The sequence below is a fragment of the Paramacrobiotus metropolitanus genome, unplaced genomic scaffold (genome assembly GCF_019649055.1).
Source record: "Paramacrobiotus metropolitanus isolate TYO unplaced genomic scaffold, Prichtersi_v1.0 Parri_scaffold0000017, whole genome shotgun sequence".
NCBI lineage: Eukaryota > Metazoa > Tardigrada > Eutardigrada > Parachela > Macrobiotidae > Paramacrobiotus > Paramacrobiotus metropolitanus.
Window position 1 is genome coordinate 1,173,046 of NW_026570237.1, and position 25,410 is coordinate 1,198,455.

Here is a 25,410-nt window from a genome sequence, read left to right on the forward strand (position 1 = left end):
TTACGTATTTAGAAATATTTCGAATGATGCTTCACTAGCCGGCTTAAGCCGGCATAGGAAGCACGGAAAGCCCCAGACAACTGCTATATAAAAGCAAAGATCAAAACAAAAAAGTAAAAATGAACGAAAAAGCAAAGTACAATCACATATAAAGGCCAAACATATCATCATTCTATCTGTATGCCGAATTTTCGAAATTTAAACTTTCTTCATCATCACTACTTTCTTGTATCACTGGATACTTCAATACTTCGAAGTAACGCACAAGCGCGCCCAGAAGGAAGCGACGGGGATGGGCGCCTGTTTCCGGTACTGATATGCATGCACCGGATATATGCCGGACATATTAAAAATATATTTATTGGAATATACCGGATCAGGCATATTTATTGGAATATACCGGATCAGCCGGTACTGCTGGCAGGCATCAATGCATGGCGTATTCGCCGAACATGTTAATTACATGTAACAGGCACCATTAATTTTTGCTGGTCGTACCGCATACATTACATACTCGCGCTACTGCATACTACGTTAAAATACTGCCGGTTGCCTTGTGGTGCTGCGGTCAGTACAATGTCGCAGTAAATTAGTGATGCATCATTTTGTATTGTATCAGTAATTTTTCATACATTTTACCACTTTCACGTCACAAAACACAGTTAAAAACTGCGCAATACCGATATGCGCTAACTGCGAGGCAAAATCGTGCCAAAACGCCGTTGGCATCACTGAAGCACGATATCGAGGGACGTTTCTTGTAGCGCTATTTAATGTCCCACAAAATAAAACACATCGGTAGTCGGTACTGAGCCTGTTTTCCAGAACATCATCACATTACTTTTCACAGCTTTTCCACGTCTGTTCTTAATTCACCATGTTGCAGTTCCTCGCTTTCGCCTGCCTCCTGGCGACCGCCCTCGCCGGTCCCGGCAACCGGAAGCCGAACCCGGACAGCGTGACCCGCGACGTCGGCAGCTTCACCGGCATCAGCATCCTGGAAGGCAACAACGTCCAGGTGGTGGCCATCCTCGGCGACGAGGAATCCGTCACCATTGAGGGCACACCGGAAGTCCAGGAGGCCTTCAGCACCGTCGTCGACGCCGAGGGCGTCCTGCAGATCACCATAACCCGCCTTATACGCCAACCTGGCGACCACCGCATCGTGGTGCGGGCTAAACAGCTGACGCGGCTGTCCACCGCCGGGTCATCAGAGATCATCATCCAGACGCCGTTCACGGTCGACCGGCTGGAGCTGACGACAAAGAGCTCCTCGCAGATTATACTGCAGGGTGCGGTGACCGCGGATGTGTTCACGGCCACGGCGAAGGGGTCATCGCGGATCATCGCCTGTTAAGCAGTCCGGGCAGTGGAGGTGTCGGCAGATAAGACCGCGTCGGTGACCCTGACCGGAACGGCCGCGGCGTTGTCGCTCAACATTGTCAATGATGGGTCGTTCCGCGGCGGGTTGGTGGTGGATAAGATCAATGCAAAGGTCACCGGGAGGGGCAAGGCTACGTTGACGGCGAGGAAGACCATCAATGTCGATAAGACCAGCACGGCCGGAAGTCGTCACCGGGGGTCCGGCGAAGGTGACCATCATCATCATAACCCAAGAATAAGCGGGAATCGTAAATTTTCTGTTAATTTAGGTAAATTTTCACTAATTTTGCTACGAGTACTTTTTTATTCCGTTGATTAAACATTTTCCGGATAAGTCCAAGAATGAACAAGTAACAACAAGATGCGTTCATTGTGCACTGAAAACTTCTTAAATACCGCTAAAAAAAACTTGATGAGCAAAACTCACCCAACTGGAATCGTCAATAAACGAAAGAAATATCCATCTGCACACATTTACAGGGAAACTTAAAAATGTAACTTATAAATATAACTTAAACTGTAAATAATATGTAGATAAAAAGCACAGACAGAAGTTTTATTAAAGGGTGATACAATCCTTCCTTCATCCCACTTGCCAAAGCAGGAAACTAGACCGTAAAGAATGATGAAACAGGAATTATTCATAATCCAGCAAACGCATTTCTAACGGTAAGAAAAAGGACAAATCCGTGATACGGTGAGATAATACAAACTACTCGGCACTGGATGTACGACACCAATCGTCCGCATCCTTCTGACCCACCGGATGGACATCCTTTCAGGTTGTACTGGGAATTTTTTTGGAATTATACACCCGCCGTTTTCGTCGCTGCATAATCTCCGGTTTGGTAAAGGCCAGTTTCTCGATGAAGGGCCAGGTGGTTGTCCGTTCGGCGTTGGTGCGGACCAGTCGCCGGTAGGTGGCCCGCACATTCTCCCATTTCCACATGCAGTCCTGACAGGATTTCGGGACCCCCGTGCCCGTCTGATTGACCATCTCGGCCACGTTCGCCCAGGCCACGCGGCGCTCCTGGGTGCGGGCAGCTGTTCCCAGGCCCGCTATGCTGCTCTTCTGCCAGAGGAACGGCTGGGCGTGCACGCCGTCAATCAACGCCAGCACCTCCTCGAAACTGAAATCCCGGCCTTCGTAACTGGTGGCGGCGGTGTGCGTCCGTGGTTCTATCGCAAAAAGAGCGCCACAGTAGACAAACATCTTGGGCTATATTCTTTTCAAAGTTTCTGATCAAAAACAGCTGGCGTACGTTTTGAAAATTACAGATCTTTGCGGACAACGAAATGTGTTAGCGCAACGCCGCAAAATACTTCAAATTTTTCATACCTGATGCATCACCAGGATCGTGTTCCCCTTCCAGTCCAGCCTCTGCATGCTCATCCTCGCTGTCTACAAAAATACAGAATTTAGGATTAAGAGAAGACAGACAACAGAAAAATTTAAAAAAATAACTGAGAGCGAATGCAGAGAAAGCCAGAATATGACACAGAACAGATAGAGAACAAGAGCAAACAAAAACAAAATAAAAGCAGAGAAAACAGAATGTTATTACAAAGAACCGATTAAGAGCATCACTCTTGAGCAGCTCGTACCGAGTCTCGGTGATCCAGTCTCATCGTATCCCAAAGGCATGTCATCCTGGTCTGATAAATTAACACTATTAAATACTACTTATTACTTCATCATACAGACGCCTATTAAAATCCCACCTACCGTCGCCGGATGGAAGACCGCTCAAATCTACGTCGGCGTCTTCTTCCGCAGCGGTTTCAGCGCTGCTCGTCGATGGCTTGTCCAATGCGTTCACTAAGACATCAACGGGCCGGCGACTGCCACTGACGTCAGTATGCGATTCAGCGTCTTTTTCCACAAGTGAAGCTTGCGATCTGCAAATCGGAAAAGCCATAAAAATGCGTAAATGTCAGAAAATCTTCTACAGCACGATTTATATTTCAAGTACTTACGGTAAAGACACCGACACGGTACTTAGTTTTCCACGTTAAAAGCAAAATTTGAAAAAATCATTAAAATTTAAAACTTTCTGGATTTAAAATTAATATTATTTCAAAATTTTATAGCCAGATTAAATTAACTAATACAAAATAATAATATTCACTCACGCATATTATGGCGTTCGATTCAGGGCGATATTAAAAACATAATCAAAAATTCAAAATCACACGAAAGTAAAAGCACAGCTGAAAATAAGAAAACCATAGGGAAATTCAGGTAGTAGTTAAATTAAATTTGCACCAGGTAGGCAAGTACCTTGATATAGCAGTTTTTTGTGGCAGCCCTGAATGTTTCTTCCCCGATACTTTCCTTCGTTTCGGAACGGGCGCAGCCCTATACGGTTCATTTTCCACCTCCCCTTCGTCCCACTCCTCATCTTTCCTCTCCTCGTCGTTCTCCTCGCCTGCTTCTTCATCCGCCTGCAGCACTCCCGCGTGTTCCAGCAGTTTCATCAGATCGTCTTCATCCGCCAGGAACCGTCGTCCGATCACCGCTTTCACATAATCCGAACTCAGCATGGTATCGTTGACACACACTGGGAATCAGACGGCCCTGCCTGCTGTCCCCATGGGCCTGTTCACGACAGATACGCACGCTCTTGCTCATGCGGGGCAGTGTGCCGCGCAGATCCACCTGGAAGAAGACGACTGTCTCCGCTGAGTGATCGATCGCTTTGCGCCAGTACAGAGGATTCGATTCTGGGTCCACCCCGACTACTTTGATGAGGTCTTTGTAGGACATGCAGGGAGTGGAGGGGGATTTAATCTGGTTGAATGCAGTGGAGGAGCGCAGCGCGGGTTTCGCGCTGGCTGCTGGAACTGCAGCGGATGCAAAGCGCCGACGTTTCATCATCTCCCACACCGTATTGTGTAGTTTACCAAATAGTCTAACTAGCTGATAAACGACAAGCAACAAGTACAAGAAAAAAGAATCACAAAAATTCTGCCAGCTGATTCGAATCTTTCTGACAAGTAATAAGTTACCGATATGCCCAGATTACAAAATACAAAAATGAAAAACGTTTACAACACAGCAAAGCTGATGAACCATTCTGTCAACCGCCCAGGGAGATATCCACGTAGTAAAATGGTTGAAGCGCGATCCCTATCATGTCCTATGAAGATGTTGGCGCTAAACCGGAAGCAGATGGACAAACAAGATTAAATCGTTTAGTTGACCGCTCGTTTTCCCCCTTTTAACGTTCTATTGCCGATTTGTAGGCACTATGACGGAGCAGCAGAACTCCAACGTTTTTGCATGAAAACACAACAATCGTACTACTAGTCGCATAAACTCGACACCCCTGTCAGGCCCTATGTATTTGAATTTTTAAAATATGGACAAGTCAAGGCAGACGGAAGTGATGGAAAACTTGCAGAGCTTATTAAAATACTTCACCAAAAAACATATCAACCAATTTTATTGACGATTCGGTACGTCTAAAGCTTCAACGCGTGCTGAAAAGTCGTGACACATGAGCATGTGCATCAGTCACTATCAGTACAATTCCGAGGGGATAATCAAGGCTTTTAGAATTACGCATTGCATATAGATATACTGATTACAAGAGCATCGCAGATGCACGAACGGCCACTAGGCTATCGGTGACGCCGCTTTACGCTTTTATCGGACTGACAAATGGACGTATGATGCGTAAAGGCCGAAGTTCCGGCATGTTCGCCGCGGCTGAATACTTTCGAACATCTCCGACATTGGGCAAACGGCAACTCCTTCCCCGCCTCGTCAAACACCGTGTAAAAATATTCCCAGAATTTCGCCCTGGCGTTCTCTTTGGGCTTCGTATAGTATCGTCCCGCAGCAATATTCGCTGCGCAGTCATCTTTTCTAATGACATAGACCGGAGTGGATTTTGCCTTCTTCATCCCTTTTGTTTTTCTGCTGTCACTCGGCTTCAAAGCAGCCCCATCTACAATCGCAATACAACTTCAGTAACGCTTATTTCAATTTAGAAGTACATCTTAATAATTCGTCACCATGTTCCTTCACAACTTATTTATTCATTCACAGTTGAGTGGCGTTTAAATGGACCACCACAGTTCGTTATTTGCGCAACGCAGAGTCCCATGAAGTTCGGTTGAACATAACACAGTGCGTAAAAAATTACAAAACTGGTTTATACACAATTTAGTGGAATGTCTTTATTGTAGATGCACTCTCCGTCAACACGAGGAAACGCTGATATACAATTGTTCATAAGGCAATATCCTTTTTTGGGTTTACGAAGACAACTTCACTGGTTCTGGATCGCTTCCGCACAACACCCTTGCAATAAAGGTCATACGGCAAAATTCTCGCGATACAACAAGCTCGATTGCTGTTGCACCGGGCCTTCAGAATGCCGGCTGCTTTCGGCAGATGGCCCAAAACACTTCCGCTACTTCTGCTCAGCGCCCATATATTCTGGAAGCTAAACATCTTCGGACGTTGTTCCTCTTCCAGTATCTTTCCTGATTGACGGAGGAATGACCATTGTTGGCATACGGCTGGATTGCAGCGCTCTGACTTTTTCTCGCTCACCACTATCCCGCTGGCGTTTGTACATATTATGGCGTTGGTGCGGGGCTTCCCTGAATGGATGTGTGTGCTCGCCATGTCTGCTCATATGGGATATTCGCATGATATGCTCGCGCTTGTACAGCGTGACGGTGAGGGTGAACGGGCATCCCGTCAACTTGGGAGTGGTCGGTTTGCGCTTGCCAGTAGACCCCCCACGGTGACTGCAATGGTAGATGACGCGCCGGAATTTGTACACTTCCTTGTCGGGATCCAGAGCCGGCAGCGGGACGGAGCGTTTCACGGTCAGGGTGGTCGAGGTGTCGGTCTTGTACCGCTGCAAGGCTGACATGAATTCAATGTAGGAATGGAATGTGGCACCTTGGTAGAGAGAATCGTGCTCTCGCGCCACCGCGGGTGCTGCAAGGTCACCGTCGTCCAACTCTATGTCGTGCGCTGTATTAAGAGTCTGGTGCATGTTTGTCGCTACTCTCTAGCTATCGCCGTTATTTTTACCTCTTTCCTCTTCGAAATCGGGATCATCTTCCAACCCAGGTTCAGGATGTTCTTCGTCACCTTCTGTACAAGCAAAAAAAGCCGATTTGCATACCGAAATACCCATTACACAGGAAGGAAAACATTGTGGAAAGTACTTACCGTGTGCAGAGGAACCGGCAGTGTATTGGGCGTATTCGGATAAAGGAAAATTCTGATTATCTGCGAAATTCAAAGCACGCCTTACCATTGCTTCAAAAGCCTTTTAGACGCTGCACTGATTAGAAGCGTACTTCTTTGTTAAAAATTAGCTACGCGCTTGCGAATTTTCAAAAAAACACGAAAAAGAACGAAAAAATAAAGTATTAAAAATAAGACGCAAATAGTTTAATAGTTTCATCTCGGTAGCAGGTAACCCATTAACCTGAAATAGCTGAAATAAGACGATATCATAGTTTTGACTAACCATCTTCAGCGGCAACCCCACTCATTTCCGTATCTGCATCCATTACATCGGCTGGATTTCCTCCCAAAGCGTTCGTCGATAAATTATCAACTGAACCGTGATAATATGGATTCATATCAACAACTGTATGGCCACCGGTGGATGCCAATACTGTCGGATGGTCTCCGGTTCCGGTGTGAGATCTGCGAAGATGAAACAATTCACCAGATGAATATTCCAGCTGTGTTCATACACAGACAAATAAAAACAATCATACTGGCAATTCGAGTACGGGTACACAGGCCTGGCACACGAATCGTATTACAGTCATACAGCTTTTTTTAAAAACAGTTTCATACGTATGACAGATAATTAAGCAATGTGAATCTTTAATCGGCATCTGCCGTTACACATAACAATATGCCTGCGCGGGTTTACACTAATAAAAGTTCCAAATTTTAAACACTGAAAAACATCCAAAATCATTAGCGTCTTTCGTGAATTTAGTACGTGCGTTAAATGCAATTCTTCCGGAGCACCACTCAATTACAGTTACAAGTTACCAACCGTGTATCTGCAATTTACTGACCTGCTGGCTGCAATTCGTTGACCAAACTCTGTTCGTCCCGCAAATCGCGCGCGCTTTGGCTCGGACTGGGGAAGATACGATACGTTTTCCGTTTCATCTTCCTGCCAGTCGTCGTCCCTTCCGTCGTTCTCCTGCCCTTCCATCGCTTCCTCATCGGGTCGCAGCACTCCCACGTGTTCGAGGAGTTTCATGAGATCGTCCTCGTCGGAGAGGAAGCGCCGTCCGATCACCGCTTTAACGTAATCGGAGCTGAGCTGCGTCTCGTCCACGAACACCGTCGGGATCAGCCGGCCCTGCTTGTCCTCGCCCGAGGGCTGCTCGCGACACACCCGCACGCTCTTGCTCATGCGGGGCAGAGTGCCGCGCAGATCCACTTGGAAGAAGACAACCGTTTCTGCGGAATGATCGATGGACTTCCGCCACGATGAGGGATTCGTCTCCGGGTCAATCCCCACCGCTCGGATCAGTTCTCGGTATGATATGCACGGTGTTGATTGGGGTTTCAACTGGTTAGACTTTGTGGATGACTGCAGAGGACGTCGAGCGCTGAACACGGAAGCAGGAATCAGCGCATTCGTGACGGTTTCCTTTGAGTCCGACATTTTCTGCAGAGGCTGCAATCAATGTTTAAAGAGTAATATAGCATTTTCAAGCAATACTGCATTTATAATACGATATTTTTGATTATTAAGTATATATCCTAATTTATTACTTATAATTTATTATTATTTTTAATAAATTTAGAAAAAAAATCCATATTTTTTATGTATTATATTTTATTATGCTGAATGCACACGCTGCCAATACTAGTCTAATCTCCGAAAAAATTAAATCCCGCAAGTTATCAGTTATACCTTGGCATTGAAAAAATCGGTGATTTTGGTTGGTGTTGCAGTGGGTCGACAAATGGAGGAATGGTGCGTAAAGCCTGACGTTCCAGTGTGTTCGCCACGTTGGAATAATTTCGAACATCCCAGGCACTGGGCAAACGGCAACTCCTTCCCTGCTTCATCGCAGACAACGTGGAAAAATTCCCAGAAACTCGCCCGGGCCTTTTCCTTTGGCCTCGTGAAGAACAGTCCCGCGGCAATCTTCGCTGCGCAGTCTTCCTTCGTATTGCTACCGAATGCACTGGATTGCGACTGCGCTTTCGTTTTTGCCTTTACGTTTTGGCTGCCACTAGGCTGCGCATTAACAGCTCCATCTACAGTCACAATTTTTAAAATAAGTGCTGTGCTAATGTATTTCACATCGGGCAGCTGCTCCAGTTAATGGCGCAAGAAAGCACGTTTTACGGCACTTTAAATTAAATTACAATATATTTATAATTTATTAATAATATACTGCATACCTGTTTCGCTATCGCTGCCTCCCAAGTCAGCTGCACGGAGGGACCGCTTATGGGAAGCAGGGTTTTCCATTTCACAGTCCGCAGGAATGGATTAGGTTTTGGAATGCACTTCTACAAATCCCAACAGAGCTCAGTGATAAATGCTCCGTCGGTTCTTGCGCGCCGTCGAAGTTGAACTCAAATGTTTCACAATAATCCGTCCCACGCCACCAGACGATGCTTCGTTCCAGCACAAAACTTCCAACACAAATAGCGGATAGTTTCGGAAATCAAAAAGTTAATTAACTAAAACTCCCGTTTAGTGCAGCAATGGCTGCAAAGTTGAGAACTCCGAAAACATTCAAACAACAACAAATTTCCGTAAACTTCAGGCGTAAAGTTTTATTTTATCAAATGTTGCTGTCAGCCCCCCTAGGACGGCATTTGCGTTTGCAATTGTATATACGCATGTGGCTTTAAGCCGGAAGCAGCCACTTTTATCGTTAGTTTCTGGACAATCTCTTATTATAAGCCATGGAAACTCCTAATAATGAAGTGTTTCATAGGTAGAATTTTAATCGAAGGCATTATGACTTATTAGTGATGTCCACAAAAACCTGACAGAGAATTTTCTAGAGAGAAAAAGGTAACGCAGAACACATTCGTGCGGAGTTGTTGGGTTCGCAACCAGAAGCGTTTTCCTCGCTTTCAAACGCATCTTCAGATGAAATTATCTCGGTTTTTTTAGATGACAGAACTCATTGAAGTTTATTTTTTCCAAGAGCGTTCCGAGTCTCTTATTTGCAGACGCAAGAGCAGATCAATCGCATTTGCACTATCCATGTTTACCAGGTGAGTTGTGGGGAAATAACAAACAAACCATAAAAAACGTTTCTCAACGCCATGCACAGATCAAAACAGACAGGAAATTCTGCGACTATGCAAATGACAGATGCATTTCAAAACTTTATACAAATACCGCAAAAATGCAGGCTCGTGATTACTTTAGTGGCGATTACTTTAACAAACATTTACGCACTAGTTATCACTATCTGTTTTCCAGAGAATTACCATGTCTTTTTCGCATTTTATCCTCCGATTTGGTAAACATCATCTGCTGGGTAAACGGCCATCTGTTACGCAGTGCCTCATCCTCCTTCGTCGTTGGCAAAATCATCCGGAAGTACGCGTGTAAACTGCCCCACTTTCTGGAACACTGCTGACTGGTCTTTTTCGGCTTGCCCGCCACCGTCGCGCGACTCACGGCTGCCGTCACTTTCTCCCACGCCAGTTGTTGCTGCCGGGTCCGGTCGGTCGTGCTCCCGCTTTGATTCTGCTTCCGCCACAGAACCGGATGGGCTTTGACGTTGTCAATCAGCACCGTTGTTTCCTGATGAGTAAACAGTTCCGCTTCTCCCGTACCTTCTTCACCAGGTGTTTCATCTAAAGATGACAAATCCATCTCACCAAATTACAGCAATAATAAAAACAGCCGATTATCCTAGATATTAGGCTTTTCTTAGACAATGTCATCCACGTCAGTAGGATTCAGTACATTTCCGCTGAAGATGTCACATATTTTTCATAGTTGCGAGGCCTGATTTGGCCAAAGTGCCAATCAAGTTGACAATAAGAGCAGATGAGTACCCATACTGCAATTTCTATTTGCGCTCATATTATTTTTACCGGTTGCGTCTTCGACATCGTTCTCATCCTCCAATCCAGATTCTAAGTGTTCTTCGTCATTGTCTGTGCCATGGACAAAACACCGATAAGCGTAAATTATTTAAACAGAGGAAGCAAATTAATCGAGAACTACATACGGTGAGCAGAAGAGCCAGGAACGTCGTGTTGGACGTATTCGGGTAAAGGAAAATTATCGTCATCTGCGGAAATGGATAGCACATTCAGCGCTTACAACTCAAATATTCTGAGTTAATACATAGTCGGTACCACGACTGCTTCGATAAGAGGGTTATTTGCCATCACAAGAGAATTACAATACGCACCATCTTCGACTGCAGAACCTCCCATTTCCACATCTGCATCCGTAACTTCGGCTGCCTTTTCATCCGCAACACCCGTCGGTAAATGATCAGTTGCGGCTGTTGCGCTGCGAGGGTATGGAGGGAGATCAGAAGGTGTGCGATAAGCGCTGCCTGCCGATTCTGTCTGATGGCTTCCGGTACCGGTGTGAGATCTGCGAAAATCATACGATTCCCCTCTCGTTATTTCGACAGCGTTCATAGAAGTACACATTACATGTTTACAAAAACAAATACAAGAATCCATTTACAGTTTACAGCAGCGAGATTTACTAGTGGTTGACGTGTCGTAGTACAGAAGCAGTCGATAAAACTTCAAAGTAGTGTATCACTTAGGAAAAGAATAAAACTTGAAAGTATCCAACAGATTTTTACACTTATGAGTCTACGACAGATTAATTCGACATCTTACATTCGACATCTTTGCTATTTTACTGACCTATTGGCTGCAATTCGTTCAATCCGTTGGCCAAAATCCGTTCGTCCCGCAAATCTCGCTCGCTTCGGCTCGGGCTGGGGAAGATACGATATGTTTTCCGTTTCATCTTCCTGATATACATTGTCCCTTCCGTCGTTCTCCTGTCCTTCCCCCGCTTCTTCATCGGGTCGCAGCACTCCGACGTGTTCCAGCAGTTTCATGAGATCGTCTTCGTCGGAGAGGAAGCGTCGTCCGATCACCGCTTTGACGTAATCGGAGCTGAGCTGCGTCTCGTCCACGAACACCGTCGGGATCAGCCGGCCCTGCTTGTCCTCGCCAGAGAGCTGGTCGCGACACACGCGCACGCTCTTGCTCATGCGGGGCAGTGCGCCGCGCAGATCCACTTGGAAGAAGACCACTGTTTCTGCGGAATGATCGATGGACTTTCGCCACGATGAAGGATTCAATTCCGGATCGATCCCGACCGCTCTGATCAGTTCTCGATACGATATCCATGGTGTCGATTGGGGTTTCATCTGGTTAGCCTTTGTGGATGACTGCAGAGGACGTCGGGTGCTGGCTGGTGCTGCTGTAGTTCGCAGCGAAGGAATGGGATCGGGTGCGGCTGAGTCTGGCTGGGTTTCAGGGGGCGCTCTGACGCTGAGCACGCCGTTTCGCTCTGAAGCCACACAATAATAAACCCTCCACTCCACAACTTATCCATTTGCATCAGAATTGGGCAAAACACCGAGCATAAGAAAACGAACAGCTCAAACAGGAGAAGACTAATGAGAAGCAGCGAAACCTATGATACAGTACTCACGTTTCACGGTACCCTATCACTTCACACTTGCCTCAGTTTCCTGATAGAATTTTCACTGTTCTTCAAAACGCCCGGGGCGTGTGTATGTGGGTCGCGCTCAGTTGCTACTCCATCAACATAAAACAGGCGAGCATTACACTGTTTCCTTTCTCGACAACGCCACTTTGGACAGTTCTCCGTTCTATGATCTGCTCGTTTCCATGCTTCGATATACTCGTACCCATTGTAAATCAACACTTTTCCGTTACGGCTAGTCACAGAGAACGTTACTTCTGACATAATTTTCCCCGATATAAGAATAATAATTTGATAACAAGACTCAAGACGAATTAGAGAACGCTGTCTTAACTTTCAAGCTCGGATAACAGTCAATACAAACTAAACCGAAAATTCAGAACTGGCAAGTGGAGTGTTGAGTTGCTTGTGGCGCACAGTGATGCACAACAGCGCAACGTATTTCTCGTGTGCTGAAGTTCGTTTAACAATTTTTAACTAAATTTGCGTAGGCTGCACGACCGGATCAAACACCGAGGCGGTGAGCAGGCGACAGGCAGTCTGCAGATGCTTTGCTCAGTGTGACTGGCAGTGACTGCTGCTGGAAATTACATACAATTTAAATATTCGAAAATTTGTAACTTTTTTGTATTCTTTAGAAAAAAGAGATGCATCCATAGGCTTGAAAAACCACATAATAAAATATATTTGTTGATAGTATGAATGAAATTTTCATTTCGCTTGCAACATTTTAGGACTCTCTGCATTTAACATAGTTCTCTCTGAGAAAATGGATTAAAGCCAATACCGGGTTTGCCATAGAACTATGGTAAATGCAAAGAGTCCTATCATTACGTTGCAATCGAAATAAAAATTCGTGCTCTATCAACAAAATATATAATGTATTTCAGATCACACTTTTTCTAAAAAAGAGCTTTGAAAAAGTTACTAGACGCTCGATATTAAAGAACTGCATGTAATTTAACGCAATCTGCCAGTAACAGTATGAGCTACCAATCGCCTACAACTATCATTTTCAATCCCGATCGTCTCTTCGAATAAGCACAATAACCTATACACTATAACTCTCACTTCTTCAGCGCATAGTTCTCTGTGCCATTCCGTTTAACATTACTGTTAACTTGCTTGCTTCGGGACATATCAGCACTCTGGAGACCAAGATTTTCAATCTCCTCCCTTGAGTACACAATATTTTTGACACTCCCAATGGAGATACCATACTTGGAAGCGAGTGTGCGGTACGAAGCATTCAAAGATTGCTCTTTTAAAAGATCCAGCTTCTGCTGTAAAGTGTTACACGTGGTGGCGTGTATAACGGTCCCGTAATGGGAAGATCAGACGGAAAAGACAAACGGGAATAAAACTGCGGTTTTATTCGTATACAAAAACATCATCGGAAGGCACAAATCTGCGCGAATGGTAATGCGCAGGAAAATCGTAAAAGTCAGGGAAAAATCAGGAAAATCAGAATGATATCATAATCGAAAAAACACTCACTCGATCGGATATGCCGATGAGGAGAAACAGAACAGGGAATCACATCCTATGCGTCGTCTACTCACATGGTGGAGATGCGGGGAGCAGTCGGCTCTGACTGCACGGAACCCCGTTCAAAAAAGAGAACAAGAAAAACACAAGTACCATTATGCGGCACGATTATAGTACTGTAACACATTAAGCGAAAAATAAGCATATATGCAAGAATCAAATGCGGCAAAAGTGGTTAACTGGAGAAATGCCGGAAATAAATGCAAAATTACGAGATGATGTCCTCTTCGTGGGGCGGTGTCCGCGCTCTTTTCTCACAAAATCTCCGGTGAGCTTTCGTGTCCGGATCCGCGGGGCACATCTGCGTGTCCCATCTCCGTTTCCTCCTGAGGCGGCATCTCGGCCGGTCGTCTGGCGCGCTTGCGCCCTTTAGTTGGCGCATGTCCGGGGGCCACACGGCGAACAGTTGATGCTGCGTGACGGACGCGGGCACTCTGTTGGTGTATGGCAAACGGCTGCTGGGAGGTCACGGTTTGAATAAACCCATCGGTGAGGCGCACACGCCGAACCCGTGCATACTCACATTCAGCTCCAGGTGGCCCGTCGTTGATGGAGACCACCTGGAAATAGCCCTCCTGATGGACGACTTCCACGATGTCACCCATCCCCATGGTGTTGCGCTTTCCCGGACGGACTCCGGGAGCCTCAGAAATCGGCGTATGGTGTGAGGCGGTCTTCAGACACTGTAATTTTCTTCCCGACGCCCATGATGTCCGCCAAGGTGTAGGTGGGCTGCTCATCTGGACTGCCTGTAAATCCGCGGTCGATAACGATGAACCGGCGTCCGGGCGGGGTTTGGAGTACACGTCGGACATGTTCAGCACCACCTGGTCGCCGAGGCCAAAACGGTATCCTTCCGCTGGCGTCTTGGGCTGTATGGCCTGCATGACGTCGGCATGGTACTGTTCCATAAGGCCGTGGATGTCGGTAAGGCGGCGGGCAAATGTTTCGTTGTCAGCGCTCGAGGCACACGGGCGCGCTTTGACACTAACCTTGCGCTTGAGCTCCGACAGTTCTGCCGCTAATTGCACTACCGGATTCTTGGGACATTTGGCCTGCACATGCCCTGTCTGTCCACAACAGAAACAGGTCCGCGAAGAGCCTGCAGGTGGGGATGGAGCAAGGATCGGTCGGTGGCGCGTGGGCGAGAAGGACGGCATGATGTCACCGTCAATATCCCCGTAGGCAGTAGTCGGACGAAGAAACTCCCAGCGGGATGCATTTCTGGCGGCCGCCGCCTGGTGATCACTGCGGGATGGCTGTCCGTAAGAAAGGTTGTATTCGCCTTCTTCGCCGCCATAATCGGGTGCAAAACGCTTTGGTTGGCGATCCATGATCAGCGGATTGGCTGATATCGGCGTAATCAGGTGAGGATACGGTAAAGTTCGGGAAATGTCCGGTGGCAATTCGGAATACACTCTTGTTAACTGCTGGACTACTAACTGCTGACTGCATCACTGGACGGTAAATGCAATGTGCATTGAGTGTTTTATACTGGTTAGCCTCTGTGCTCGCATGCGATTGGCGCGGCATTGGGTTGGGGAATTCCACTGGGCGGCGCCTTTGATGTGCGGCATCCGTACGGCGGGAAATCGGCTTTCATAGCCAAACAAAGGATCGGTAGTGTCGGGATGGCACTTTTCAAAGTTTTCACTGGATGTGGTGGATGTGGATAAAATCAAAATACGGAATTAACTGTAACGTTTTGAACTTGCTGATCAACGTTGATTTCGGGGCTTTCCAGAGATGGAATGGTTCCCGAAATAATGGACATCTTTTCGGTTTTCGCTGGCGGCGCTTTCGTACGGCGTGATCACTTGGAATCTGCTGGTGGATTTCCGCTGCAGGAATTTCGCTAAATCAAACGGTAAGATATCGGCCAATGGTAACGGTGGTGGTATCCGTGGTCGTCATCACACTGTGGAGGTGATATCGGTGCGACTTGTTCTGATATTACCGGTAACGCATTCGGAATACCGTAATCCGGTTCTTTAATGGTGGGAAACGGGCAGTCGATATCATACTCTTGGGGCGGTTGGCCATACCACAGCCGCGGCTTCTTTCTCTCGTAAAATGGCTTCAGACTGGCTCCACTGACCTTTTGCATTCGTTCGTTGGTCTGAACGTGGACAATCGAGTATGAGTTATCTTTCAACACGGCGGTTATTCGGTACGGTCCATGGTACTTCGGAAGTAGTTTTTTCGACAGCACCGGTGGCTTGTGCCAAGATTCCAGCAAAACCAAGTCGTTTTCGCGGTACGTTGCGGGATTACATTTCCGGTCGTGACGGTCACTGGACTTTTCGTGCATGGCGGAAATTCGGATTCTAGTCTCTTCGTAGATGTGGGCCATTCTATCCGCGAAACGCTGCACATGCTCGGAGTATGTGGAGAACTTGGCTGGTGCAATGCCTTTAACAATGGCGTCAACCGGTAAACGGGCTTCTCGACCGAACATAAGAAAAACGGCGTTATCTTCGTGGTGGAATGTACGGTAGTGTTGTACGAAAACACGGCGGCAGTCACATAACTGGACCAATCTCGTTGGTTATCGGTGACATATTTCGCAAGTGCAGCGGACAGGAAAGGCATTCTGGCTTCGACATTGCCATGCGACTGGTGGTGATGTGTGGTCGTAAAGTGGCGTTTCACTCCAATTAGTTCGGTAACATCCCGGAGTGCGGCAGCGGTAAAGTGGGTACCAGGATCACACATCAGCATCTTCGGCGGCCCGTACGGTAAAATTACACTTTCTTCGAGAAATCGGATGACCTCTTTGGCTGTGTTGCTGTACAGCGGCTTCGCGATCGTGAACTTGGAAAACAGGTCGGTGTATACGGCGGCATACGTGAAACCGTCGTACGATTCGGGAAACGGTCCCAAAGGTCAATGGATCCGGCGGATTGGACACTTTCAACGGGAACATGATCCAAAAAACCGGTGGCGGCGTTTTTGTTTGGATTTCTCAGCTGGCAACGGGGACACGTGCGAACGTAGTCACGTACTTCCGACAGCATAGTTGGCCAGTAGAAGCGGCTGGACACGGTGTTCCAAGTACGGTCGAATCCAACGTGCCCGGCGCGAGGAACGTCATGCGCTTGGTGTAAAATACGGTCGGCCGCTACTCTAGGAATGGCCAATCGGGATCGAACTGTTCCACGGCGGAAAGTGCGGCGATACAGCAAACCATCAATCAGCGAGTAGTGTTCGGTCAGGCGTAACTGTTCACCGGACAGTTTGGCCGGTGGATCGGACAACAACTGGACAACCTTGCCCAGAGTTTGATCGTCACGCTGCGCGGCGGCGAAGGCACTTCGGGTGAATTCGGCTTCGTCGACGGTCGTTTCCCGGCTAGGACGGCGTCGGCTCTGACTTCGGCGACGGCCGCTCCTACAGTGGGAATTTCAGCGACTAAGGTAAAGACATCGGCAAACAACGGTTCCAACATATAAGTATCAGCGTAGTTTGGTGATCGGCTGATGGCGTCGGCGTCCGTGTGCTGGTTTCCTTTGCGGTATATCACCTTGTACTGATACTTGGACAGCATGAAGGCCCATCGGTTGACTCTGGCGTTACCGGTACCGGTACGGCTGGACGAAAGCATGGTCTCCAGGGCTTTGTGGTCGGTTACAATGTCGAACTGGACGTCTTCAAGGAGATGTTTGAATTGGTCGACTCCGTAGATTACGGCGAGGCACTCCAGAGCAGTAATTTCGTAGTTCCGCTCGTAGTGGTTGGTCTTTCGGCTTACGGCTCCGATGATGTGGCCGTCCTGTTTAAGGATGGCTCCAACGCCGTCCTTGGACGCGTCTGTCACCAGCTGCGGACGTGGTCCATCCCGGTCGAAATGGGCCAGCACTGGCGCTGAGCTGAGAGCCGTTTTCAGACATTCGAACGCAGTCTGCTGGTCTTCTCCCCACTGGAACTTAAGCCCTTTCTTGGTGAGACGGGTTAACGGTTCGGCAATTGTGGAGAAATTCGGGATAAACGTCCGGTAAAACGTTCCCATTCCAACGAATCGCTGGACGTCTTTCAGACATTTCGGTACTGGAAACTGGGCAATCGCGGAAATCTTTTCGGGTTTGGTCGAACACCGTCTGGAGACAGGATGTGGCCAAGAAACTCGACTTCTTGGAACGCAAACCGGCATTTGGAAGGCTTCACAGTAAGGTTATACTTTTCCAGGAGTTCCAAGATGCGGTCGAGGCGGGCGCACAGGTCTTCAAACGTCGCGGCGAAGATGAGGATGTCGTCGATGTAGACGATGCAGGTTATCCACAGTTCGCCGGCGAGCACGGTGTTCATCATCCTCTGGAATGTGGCTCCAGCGTTGCAGAGCCCAAAGGGCATCCGGACGAACTCGTACAGTCCGTCCTGGGTGCAGAAGGCGGTCTTGTGGCGGTCTTTTGGCAACCGAACTTGCCAATATCCGGACATGCAGTCGAGCGTGACGAACCAGGCGGCTGCTCCAATGGCGTCGATCGCGTCGGCAATCCGGGGCATCGGGTACGCGTCTTTAACTGTCTGGGCGTTCAGCCCTTTGTAGTTGACGCAGAAGCGTTTGGTCATCTTCTCGTTCTCGAATTTGTCGACGAGGACAACCGGTGCGGCATACGGTGAGGTGGAGTCGGCAATGATTCCATCCCTTTTCATTTCGGCGACCTTTTCGCGGATGAAGGCACGGTTCGTCCACGAGGTGCGGTACGGCTGTTGGTGGACTGGCGGTGAGTCGCCGGTTTCAATGGTGTGTTCGGTGGCAGTGGTGCAACCAACGGTCGGCCCGGTGACGGGAAAGCTCGGCATCGGCGGCGTAGCACTGCGAACAGTCGGTCGCGCTGGGTGGCCGTCAGCCGTGGATTGATAATCATGGAGCGGAGCTGTTCCTCCAAGGCCGGAGAAACGGGCTCGTAGGCAGAGTCTGCCGCCGCTGGGTTGCTGTCCACACTGAATGAAAGGACCGGTGCGTCAGGGTTTTCCGTGTACAACTCCAAAGTTCCAAGCGGTGTGGATCCACGGAGGGTTATGTCACGGTCCCAGTAGTTCTTTGCGAACGTGTACGCGGTTCCATTGTGGACGGTTACAATGGCGTGTTCGAGAAGGATATCACCGCGGGAGAGCGCATCGTTTGCTGCGGGTGGCCGGACGGCTCAAATGGCGTGCGGGAAGGAATGAACACGTAGTCACCATCATTGGCGGTGGTTGAAGGAATGCTAATCGGATCGCGAGTCCGGACATGGCTGGCACTGTGACTTCCTCGGCAAGGACCACCGGGATCGAGACTGCTTGGACGCTGCAGGGGCTTAGCACATCGTGTGCGGCTGGCGACCTTTGGGCGGATTCGGGTTCTGTAGGCACAGAATAATCCTGTTGGTCAGTCGCAGTGCGATAGCTGGATGAGCGTTCTCGCAGGTCAGCTTGGTAGTCGGTTGGGAGTGCAGCTTGTTCTGGGACAATGGTGCGGTCCTGGCAGCAAATTGGAAACGGTTTTCCCTCCATGACGTCCATGCCCAAAATGATTTCGGGCATCGCATTGTCGTCACGGAGGAAAATAGTGCGCTGGTACGGTTCACCGAAGAGATTAACAGATATGTCGGCACATGTGGTCCCAACTGTCCGGTATCTCCGTTGCAACCGGTTACGCTATACGACTGGTGAGGTTCGGGAAGAGGTTTCGGTATAGCGTGCAGATCGGAACAAATGGAGGCTGGCATGATGGAAGTACTGGCGGCAGTGTCGAAAACAACTGGGCGTGACACTCCGTTGATGGTGACAGACTGGCGCAACATCGTGAAATCTTCGGCTTGCCATCATGCACAAACGCTTCATGAGACATCATTGGGACTTCGAAGTTTAGGTCGGAAGGTGGTGGTTCCGGTGTGGGATCGTTAGGAGATACGGCGTTGACGTGACCCACTGGCGTCGCCGCTAGTGGTTTTGGCTGGTCACTCTTCAGGTACACTTTCTCCGTAACAGGTCCAAAATCCGCTGGTTTGGTTGGGCAGCGATCGCTGTGATGACCCGGAACACCGCAGAACCAGCACTTCGGTGGTTTTTGCTGATACGGACGTCGGTCTTGATCGCTGGTACGGGCTGGCTTTGGTGGCTGCGGTGGGCACGACGATGTGGGCTGCTCGGCCGGCTTGGGCTTCTCTGCCGGTGTCGGCACCGGTTCGCTGGTGCGGGCCGAAACGACGGTTTCGGTTTCCATGGCTGCTTCTCTGGCTTCGATTCCGAACTGGGTTTTGATCGCCGACTCAACGTTTCGTCAATGGCCACGGCTCGGCGCATGCGGGTCTGGAAATCGTGGATGGTGGCCGGTGCAAAGCTCACGATGCTGCGGTACAGCTCGGGTTGGCCGGCCAGGCCGTTGGTCAGAAACCCGACCACTTCCAACTCCGACATGTCCGGATTGACGGCAAAGGTCAACACTTGAATGGCCTCGATGTACTGGTCCGGCGTCTCTGAACCGGTGTACTGGCGTTCCTGTAGAGCCAAACGGGCTTTCCATGCACGGTCCTGGTCATGGAAACGGTCGATCAGGACTTTCTTCAACTCGGTGTACGTCCGGTCCGGCTTCTGGGCATCAATGCGCATGAACACTTTCAACGCTTGACCTCAAAATGGGATGGTATTGCTGCCAGCTTCGCAGTATCGGTCCACTGATTTGCCTTGGCAGCGCGTTCGAACAGCACGAACCAGTGCTGAATGTCCATGTCGGAGTCATCGAACGTCGGCGGCTTCACAAACTTCAGGTTAGACTTCGGTATGGGCTGATGCGGTGCTTCGGTGATGTAGACTGGACGCGTTTCAGCGGCAGCATGGCGCAACGGCGGTGTTGGACTCGGCGTCTGCGGCGACTTCTTGCGTCGTTCCTTCTCAAAAGCCTTGGCCAAGGTGTCCGCAAGTTGATCCGGATCCAGCACCATCAGATGCTGGTTAGCTGTTGGTGACCGCTCGGGGCGGTTGGCGCGGTATTCCGGAGACTGTCGGGAAACTACTGTTTCTGCCATCGGTGAGTTACTGCGGCTATCGGACAGACGGGAGTTCTCGGCCAGCTTCGCATTCTGGGCCTGGAGCTGGGCAATGTACGCGGACTGGTCCTGGAAAACACGTTCTTCCTTCGTGATGGACGAACGGCTCTGGGCGGTTGGCAACACCGCAGAAATGGCGCTGCCCGCGGCTTTGATGGCGGATGAAAGGAAATTTCGGACTGTGGCCAATGATTTGCCGCTCTGTATGGACACGATTGAAGAGTCGGATGATCGGCGGGATTGTTGAGAATGCGCTCGCGGAGGTTCGGCGTGAATGTCAGCCATGGTAACGATAGCTTCGGGGTTCATCCTAGGACTGGAGACTGCACTTACTTGCTGGCCCGGTGTGTTCCGTGCGTGCTGATCTTGACGGCGAAAAGACTGTGGTTCTTTATCGGCCATGGACATGATAGACGACGGACGCGGATGGCTGATCGGTGCAGGTTCGAAACCGTAGCGGACGGGTTCCTTCTTGTTACGCGTTGGCTTCGATGACATGGTTTCTGAACGCCGATGAATCGTGAATGTGATTGGTTCGAAACACTTCGAGCGGGGTAATTCTCAAATCCGATTGGTCGGTCACTGGCTCCGCCTCTTCTCGAGTCCGCGGTAGACGCTACGTGAATGTAGGGAAAAACTTCGGAAACCTTCGCGGTTTTGACTCGGTGGTTTCTTTCCGTTGGAGGAAATAAATGGCAAATGGCAAAATTAAATATCGGTTCCAGGATAAAATCGGAAGGGAAGATGCGGAAGATTGAGTGCTTCGTATAATGGTTCCTAGATTATTCCTCGTTGCGAGCTGGTAGGCTCAAGCAACGTGGTAACAACTAGAGGCTTGCGTTCCCCCATGCTACACGTGGTGGTGTGTATAACGGTCCCGTAATGGGAAGATCAGACGGAAAGACAAACGGGAATAAAACTGCGGTTTTATTCGTATACAAAAACATCATCGGAAGGCACAAATCTGCGCGAATGGTAATGCGCAGGAAAATCGTAAAAGTCAGGGAAAAAATCAGGAGAAAATCAGAATGATATCATAATCGAAAAAACACTCCAACTCGATCGGATATGCCGATGAGGAGAAACAGAACAGGGAATCACATCCTATGCGTCGTCTACTCTCACAAAAGTCAACTCGCAGTATTTCCGGCCACCGCTAGCAAGCTTCCCTGACGCCATTTCGCGCTTAATAAATCCCGGACCAGAAGTGTGGAGATTGTGCAGTGCTAACTTATTTCAGATAAGCGACTAGAGAAATGAGTGGCCCGTGAAAAATTTCTGTGTGTTTTTTCGCTTCCTAACCATTTTCTGCGCTCTGTGCATTTCCAAGAGGACCGGATAGATCCGTTCAAGCTGTGCTCATTGTTTACACTGGAGAGGTGTTCAATATTCTCGAGCCTCGCCCATGTTGTAGCCTACAAGATGCGTCGGTGTTCAGTGTACTCGAGTGTTGCAACTTGCAAGTCACAGGTTTTAACCCTAACCTGAAATCTGACCATTTCCGCCTCGTGCGCATCGAATTTTACGACAGCAATGTTTTTACGCAGATCATTTTCTGTGATAAGGGCATCATAAGGCAGTACTAGTACGGTAAAACTGCCGTCCACCAAACTCACAAACATAAAAAGCAAAAAACCTTAAAAACGACATGCACGATTACAGAAGTATGTACTTGTACTTATGTAAGTAATTCTCTTGAGAGAGGACTCAGAGGAGATGGGCATCCAGCCATCATTCTACGATAGTTGTTGTAGTTGCCGTCTTACACAAATCGCGCTCAGTACGAAAATCCAAATTATACTTTTACATTACAGTACGAGTGCAGCATTATCAAAGCGATCTCTTATTCTTCCGGTACAACAATTTCCGATTCTTCTGAGAATCCATAACATCCGTATTCATTACGCACAATTCTACAGTGATCTGTACAGAGTAAAATGGAGATCACTAAATAATTTCAATTCAAAAAAAGACAGCTGCGCAGCCTGCGCGATGAGCAAACGGCTAAGCAAACATGTCTGCGGTTTTTTTCGAATAAACTACTAGCTGAGGCAGATAACATCCAAACATCCGACAACAACTAACTGGAACATGCAAACTTAAAAGAAATTATACAAGCCTAATTATACAAACCTACATCCAAGTTTACAGGAATTATACAAGCTTTTGATGCTATTCCCCACTCTAAATGTCGTTATCGGAGGGATGGTCGTCATCAGCCGTTCGCGCTCCTTTCCGCAGTTTACTGCTAATTTTCAACTGCGGCTTGATAAACATCATCTGCTCACTGAAAGACCACACGCCGACAAACTGTCCATTTTTCGTATTCATCCGCACGTCTCTTCGGAACGATGACAGCAAACTGTCCCATTTTTTGTAGCAAAATGCAAAGGTCTTTTTCTTCCGTCCCCTCGATTCCGCTACCCGATTAACGGCTCTCATCACCTTCTCCCAAGCCAACCGCTTTTTCTGAGTACGTTCAGGGAGATTTGCGCGCTGTCTATCGCTTCTCCAAAGAATGGGATTCGCTCGGATGGATTCAATCAACGCGCGGGTCTCCTCCTCGGTAAACCTGGCTGCTTCCGGCTTAGTACTCCGCGGCCTTATCGGTCCCTTCCACTCTGTACATGATGACAAAGACATATCATTGGCAACTGCTCCATTACAAAGCAGCGAACAGCTTCACTATTCCACAAAGAAATCCTTTCATTTGGCTCATTTCGACCTAGTGCAAAGTACCCTGGTTTTAAATTTTTTACCGGCTTCAGGCTCAGAGTCCTCCGGCTCTTCCGCGTCTTCCTCCGTGTGGTCGTCTTCACCCTCTAGAAACATGTAAGTACTTCGTTAATAGAGTAACGTCGTATTACCTTAGGACCGTGTTATCTTTCATACTACAAGTACAAGTCATAGTTTTTGATTTCTTCTTACTGAAAGCAATTACGTACTGCACATGCACTTCGACGTTTTCGGATTCCGGACACTTTTATACTATCGATACTATCGATTCGCGTGCCGGACACCAGAGACAGGGCATTACTGCACATTAGAAAACTTGATAGTTTTTAATTATTCTCGTGCACAAGCTTGTATAAAACAATAATTACTGCGTAATCAATTTTTGAAAGTTTTGCCGTGTGGAACAGCGCGGATAATACTTTGTCTCTGGTGTCCGGCACGCGAATCCATATTGTGAAGATGTCCGGAATGCGAAAACGTCAAAGTATCTATTCTTCATGCTCTCCTATTAGGCTATAGGCACTATAAGGTATCGAAGGACAAAAAATCAAGACGAAGGTGCCGAATGACAAAATGCCCACCTGCTGGAAGTGCGTCGCATTCCACATCGGAGTCAGTGGCGACAGTACAGTCCGGAGCTAATTCCGGTGAGTATGGCGAAGCATCGGCTGTGAAATCAAACTGCTGGAGTTCGCCAGTGGCGTCTTCATAAGAGTTTTCCGAAGGCGCAGTGTACAGAGAACGTCTGTGAAAAAGAAAAACCATAAAAATTGTTTGTTTTTCAATATGGACAACAGTGAGCACCAATCAGTAAATACAATCGAATGAAGAATTTGTTAATCATACCATTAACTCCACGTGAGAGCGAATATTGTACAAATACATAGCTCTAGTAGAACGCCTACGTTCTCGGCACGATGGAACGAGCAGATTGAACATGCATACGCGTACCTTGTGGAAGCCTGGAGTCGTCTCGACGATCGCAGTCTCACGTTCTCCGGGGTTTTCATTCGCTTGCTTCGGGGTTGGGGTGGTGATGTTGCGTTCTCGATTTCATCCAAATGGTCTTCTCCATTTTCTTGTTCCTGACCAACTTCCTCAGTATCCGCTTGCAACGCTGCCACATACTCCAGCAGCTTCATCAGATCATCCGCATCCGCTAGATACCGTCGCTTCAACACCTCGATGACATGATCCACGCTGAGCAGCGTGTCGTACAGATACACACTGGGCACCAGCCGCCGCTCGCCCATACTGTGCTCCTGCGTGATGCGCACGCTCTTGCACATGCTGGGCACGCTGCTGTGCACGTCCACTTGGAAGAAGACCACCGTCTCGGCGGTGTGATCGATGGTTTTGCGCCACGAGGACGGACTGGTCTCGGGCTCGATGCCCACCGCGTTGATCAGGTCTTTGTACGACATGCCGGGGAGCGTTGGTTTGGTCGGGTGGAAGGCCGTGGAAGAGCGGAGTGGAGGTGCTCGGCTGCTGGATGTGGCAGCTGGTGTCGATCGGTTGGAGGAGATCCGCTGTCGTTTCATGGCGATGCGTACGAATTCCCACCACCAGAATTATAAAATTTACAAAGTTTTCTAAATTAAAAATTTCATTTAAAAAGAACAGAAGGCAAATAAAACAACGATCAACAATTGATTAACAAGTGAGCCGAAAGCCTGAAGCAGATCAAAACTGAAGAGCGGAAAGAATGGAAAGAATGAAAACAGAATAAATTTTGGTGCTGCCCGTGTGCGGACGGCGCGAATGGACACCTTGCAGTCGCAGCTGGTCAAAACTGGAAACTTAAAATAATTGTGCTTACAGATTACCTATCAGGGCCGTAGCGAGGTCCGTGGGATGGGGTAGGCGCAATTTGGCTGCGCCATTTGCGACCGCTTCGAAGGTCAGTCTGAGCCCAATGTGCCCATAAATTTCGAAGCCTGCGCCCGTTACGCCCGTATAAACAGGCCGGGCTAAGACTGGGCTTTAATACTTTAATTAATATAAATAGTTGA

The 25,410-nt window shown here is 48.3% G+C and overlaps 4 protein-coding genes across 8 annotated transcripts; all 4 read right to left on the reverse strand.

Annotated features, from left to right (window-relative positions):
* Window positions 1–1,374: 1,374 nt before the first annotated feature.
* LOC129585504 (uncharacterized) lies at window positions 1,375–4,398 on the reverse strand. The gene is made up of 5 exons (XM_055478212.1): window positions 3,665–4,398; window positions 3,110–3,282; window positions 2,989–3,039; window positions 2,723–2,785; window positions 1,375–2,562 (listed from the first exon to the last, which is right to left on the reverse strand). The coding sequence occupies exons 1-5, from the start codon at window positions 3,925–3,927 to the stop codon at window positions 2,162–2,164; spliced, it is 951 nt and encodes a 316-aa protein (XP_055334187.1). The 5' UTR covers window positions 3,928–4,398; the 3' UTR covers window positions 1,375–2,161.
* Window positions 4,399–4,851: 453 nt separating this feature from the next.
* On the reverse strand, window positions 4,852–9,133 carry LOC129585472 (uncharacterized). 5 transcript variants are annotated; one of them, XR_008690034.1, is made up of 8 exons: window positions 8,804–9,133; window positions 8,307–8,656; window positions 7,453–8,066; window positions 6,885–7,066; window positions 6,581–6,640; window positions 6,440–6,502; window positions 5,550–6,379; window positions 5,215–5,336 (listed from the first exon to the last, which is right to left on the reverse strand). XR_008690034.1 is itself a non-coding variant. In XM_055478163.1 (7 exons), exons 1-7 carry the CDS (start codon window positions 8,871–8,873, stop codon window positions 5,008–5,010), a joined length of 1,668 nt encoding a protein of 555 aa, XP_055334138.1. In that variant the 5' UTR covers window positions 8,874–9,133; the 3' UTR covers window positions 4,852–5,007. The 5 variants fall into 5 exon arrangements, 4 of the variants coding, with proteins under 4 accessions (XP_055334138.1, XP_055334136.1, XP_055334137.1 ...); XM_055478163.1 differs by lacking the exon at window positions 5,550–6,379 and having other exon boundaries at window positions 4,852–5,336; XM_055478161.1 differs by lacking the exon at window positions 5,215–5,336 and having other exon boundaries at window positions 5,350–6,379; window positions 7,453–8,057.
* A 416-nt stretch (window positions 9,134–9,549) lies between these two features.
* On the reverse strand, window positions 9,550–12,093 carry LOC129585497 (uncharacterized). The gene is made up of 5 exons (XM_055478199.1): window positions 11,267–12,093; window positions 10,792–10,982; window positions 10,606–10,668; window positions 10,469–10,531; window positions 9,550–10,225 (listed from the first exon to the last, which is right to left on the reverse strand). Exons 1-5 carry the CDS (start codon window positions 11,779–11,781, stop codon window positions 9,831–9,833), a joined length of 1,227 nt encoding a protein of 408 aa, XP_055334174.1. The 5' UTR covers window positions 11,782–12,093; the 3' UTR covers window positions 9,550–9,830.
* A 10,424-nt stretch (window positions 12,094–22,517) lies between these two features.
* LOC129585496 (uncharacterized) lies at window positions 22,518–25,127 on the reverse strand. The gene is made up of 4 exons (XM_055478198.1): window positions 24,350–25,127; window positions 23,980–24,143; window positions 23,422–23,484; window positions 22,518–23,283 (listed from the first exon to the last, which is right to left on the reverse strand). Exons 1-4 carry the CDS (start codon window positions 24,937–24,939, stop codon window positions 22,847–22,849), a joined length of 1,254 nt encoding a protein of 417 aa, XP_055334173.1. The 5' UTR covers window positions 24,940–25,127; the 3' UTR covers window positions 22,518–22,846.
* Window positions 25,128–25,410: the final 283 nt, after the last annotated feature.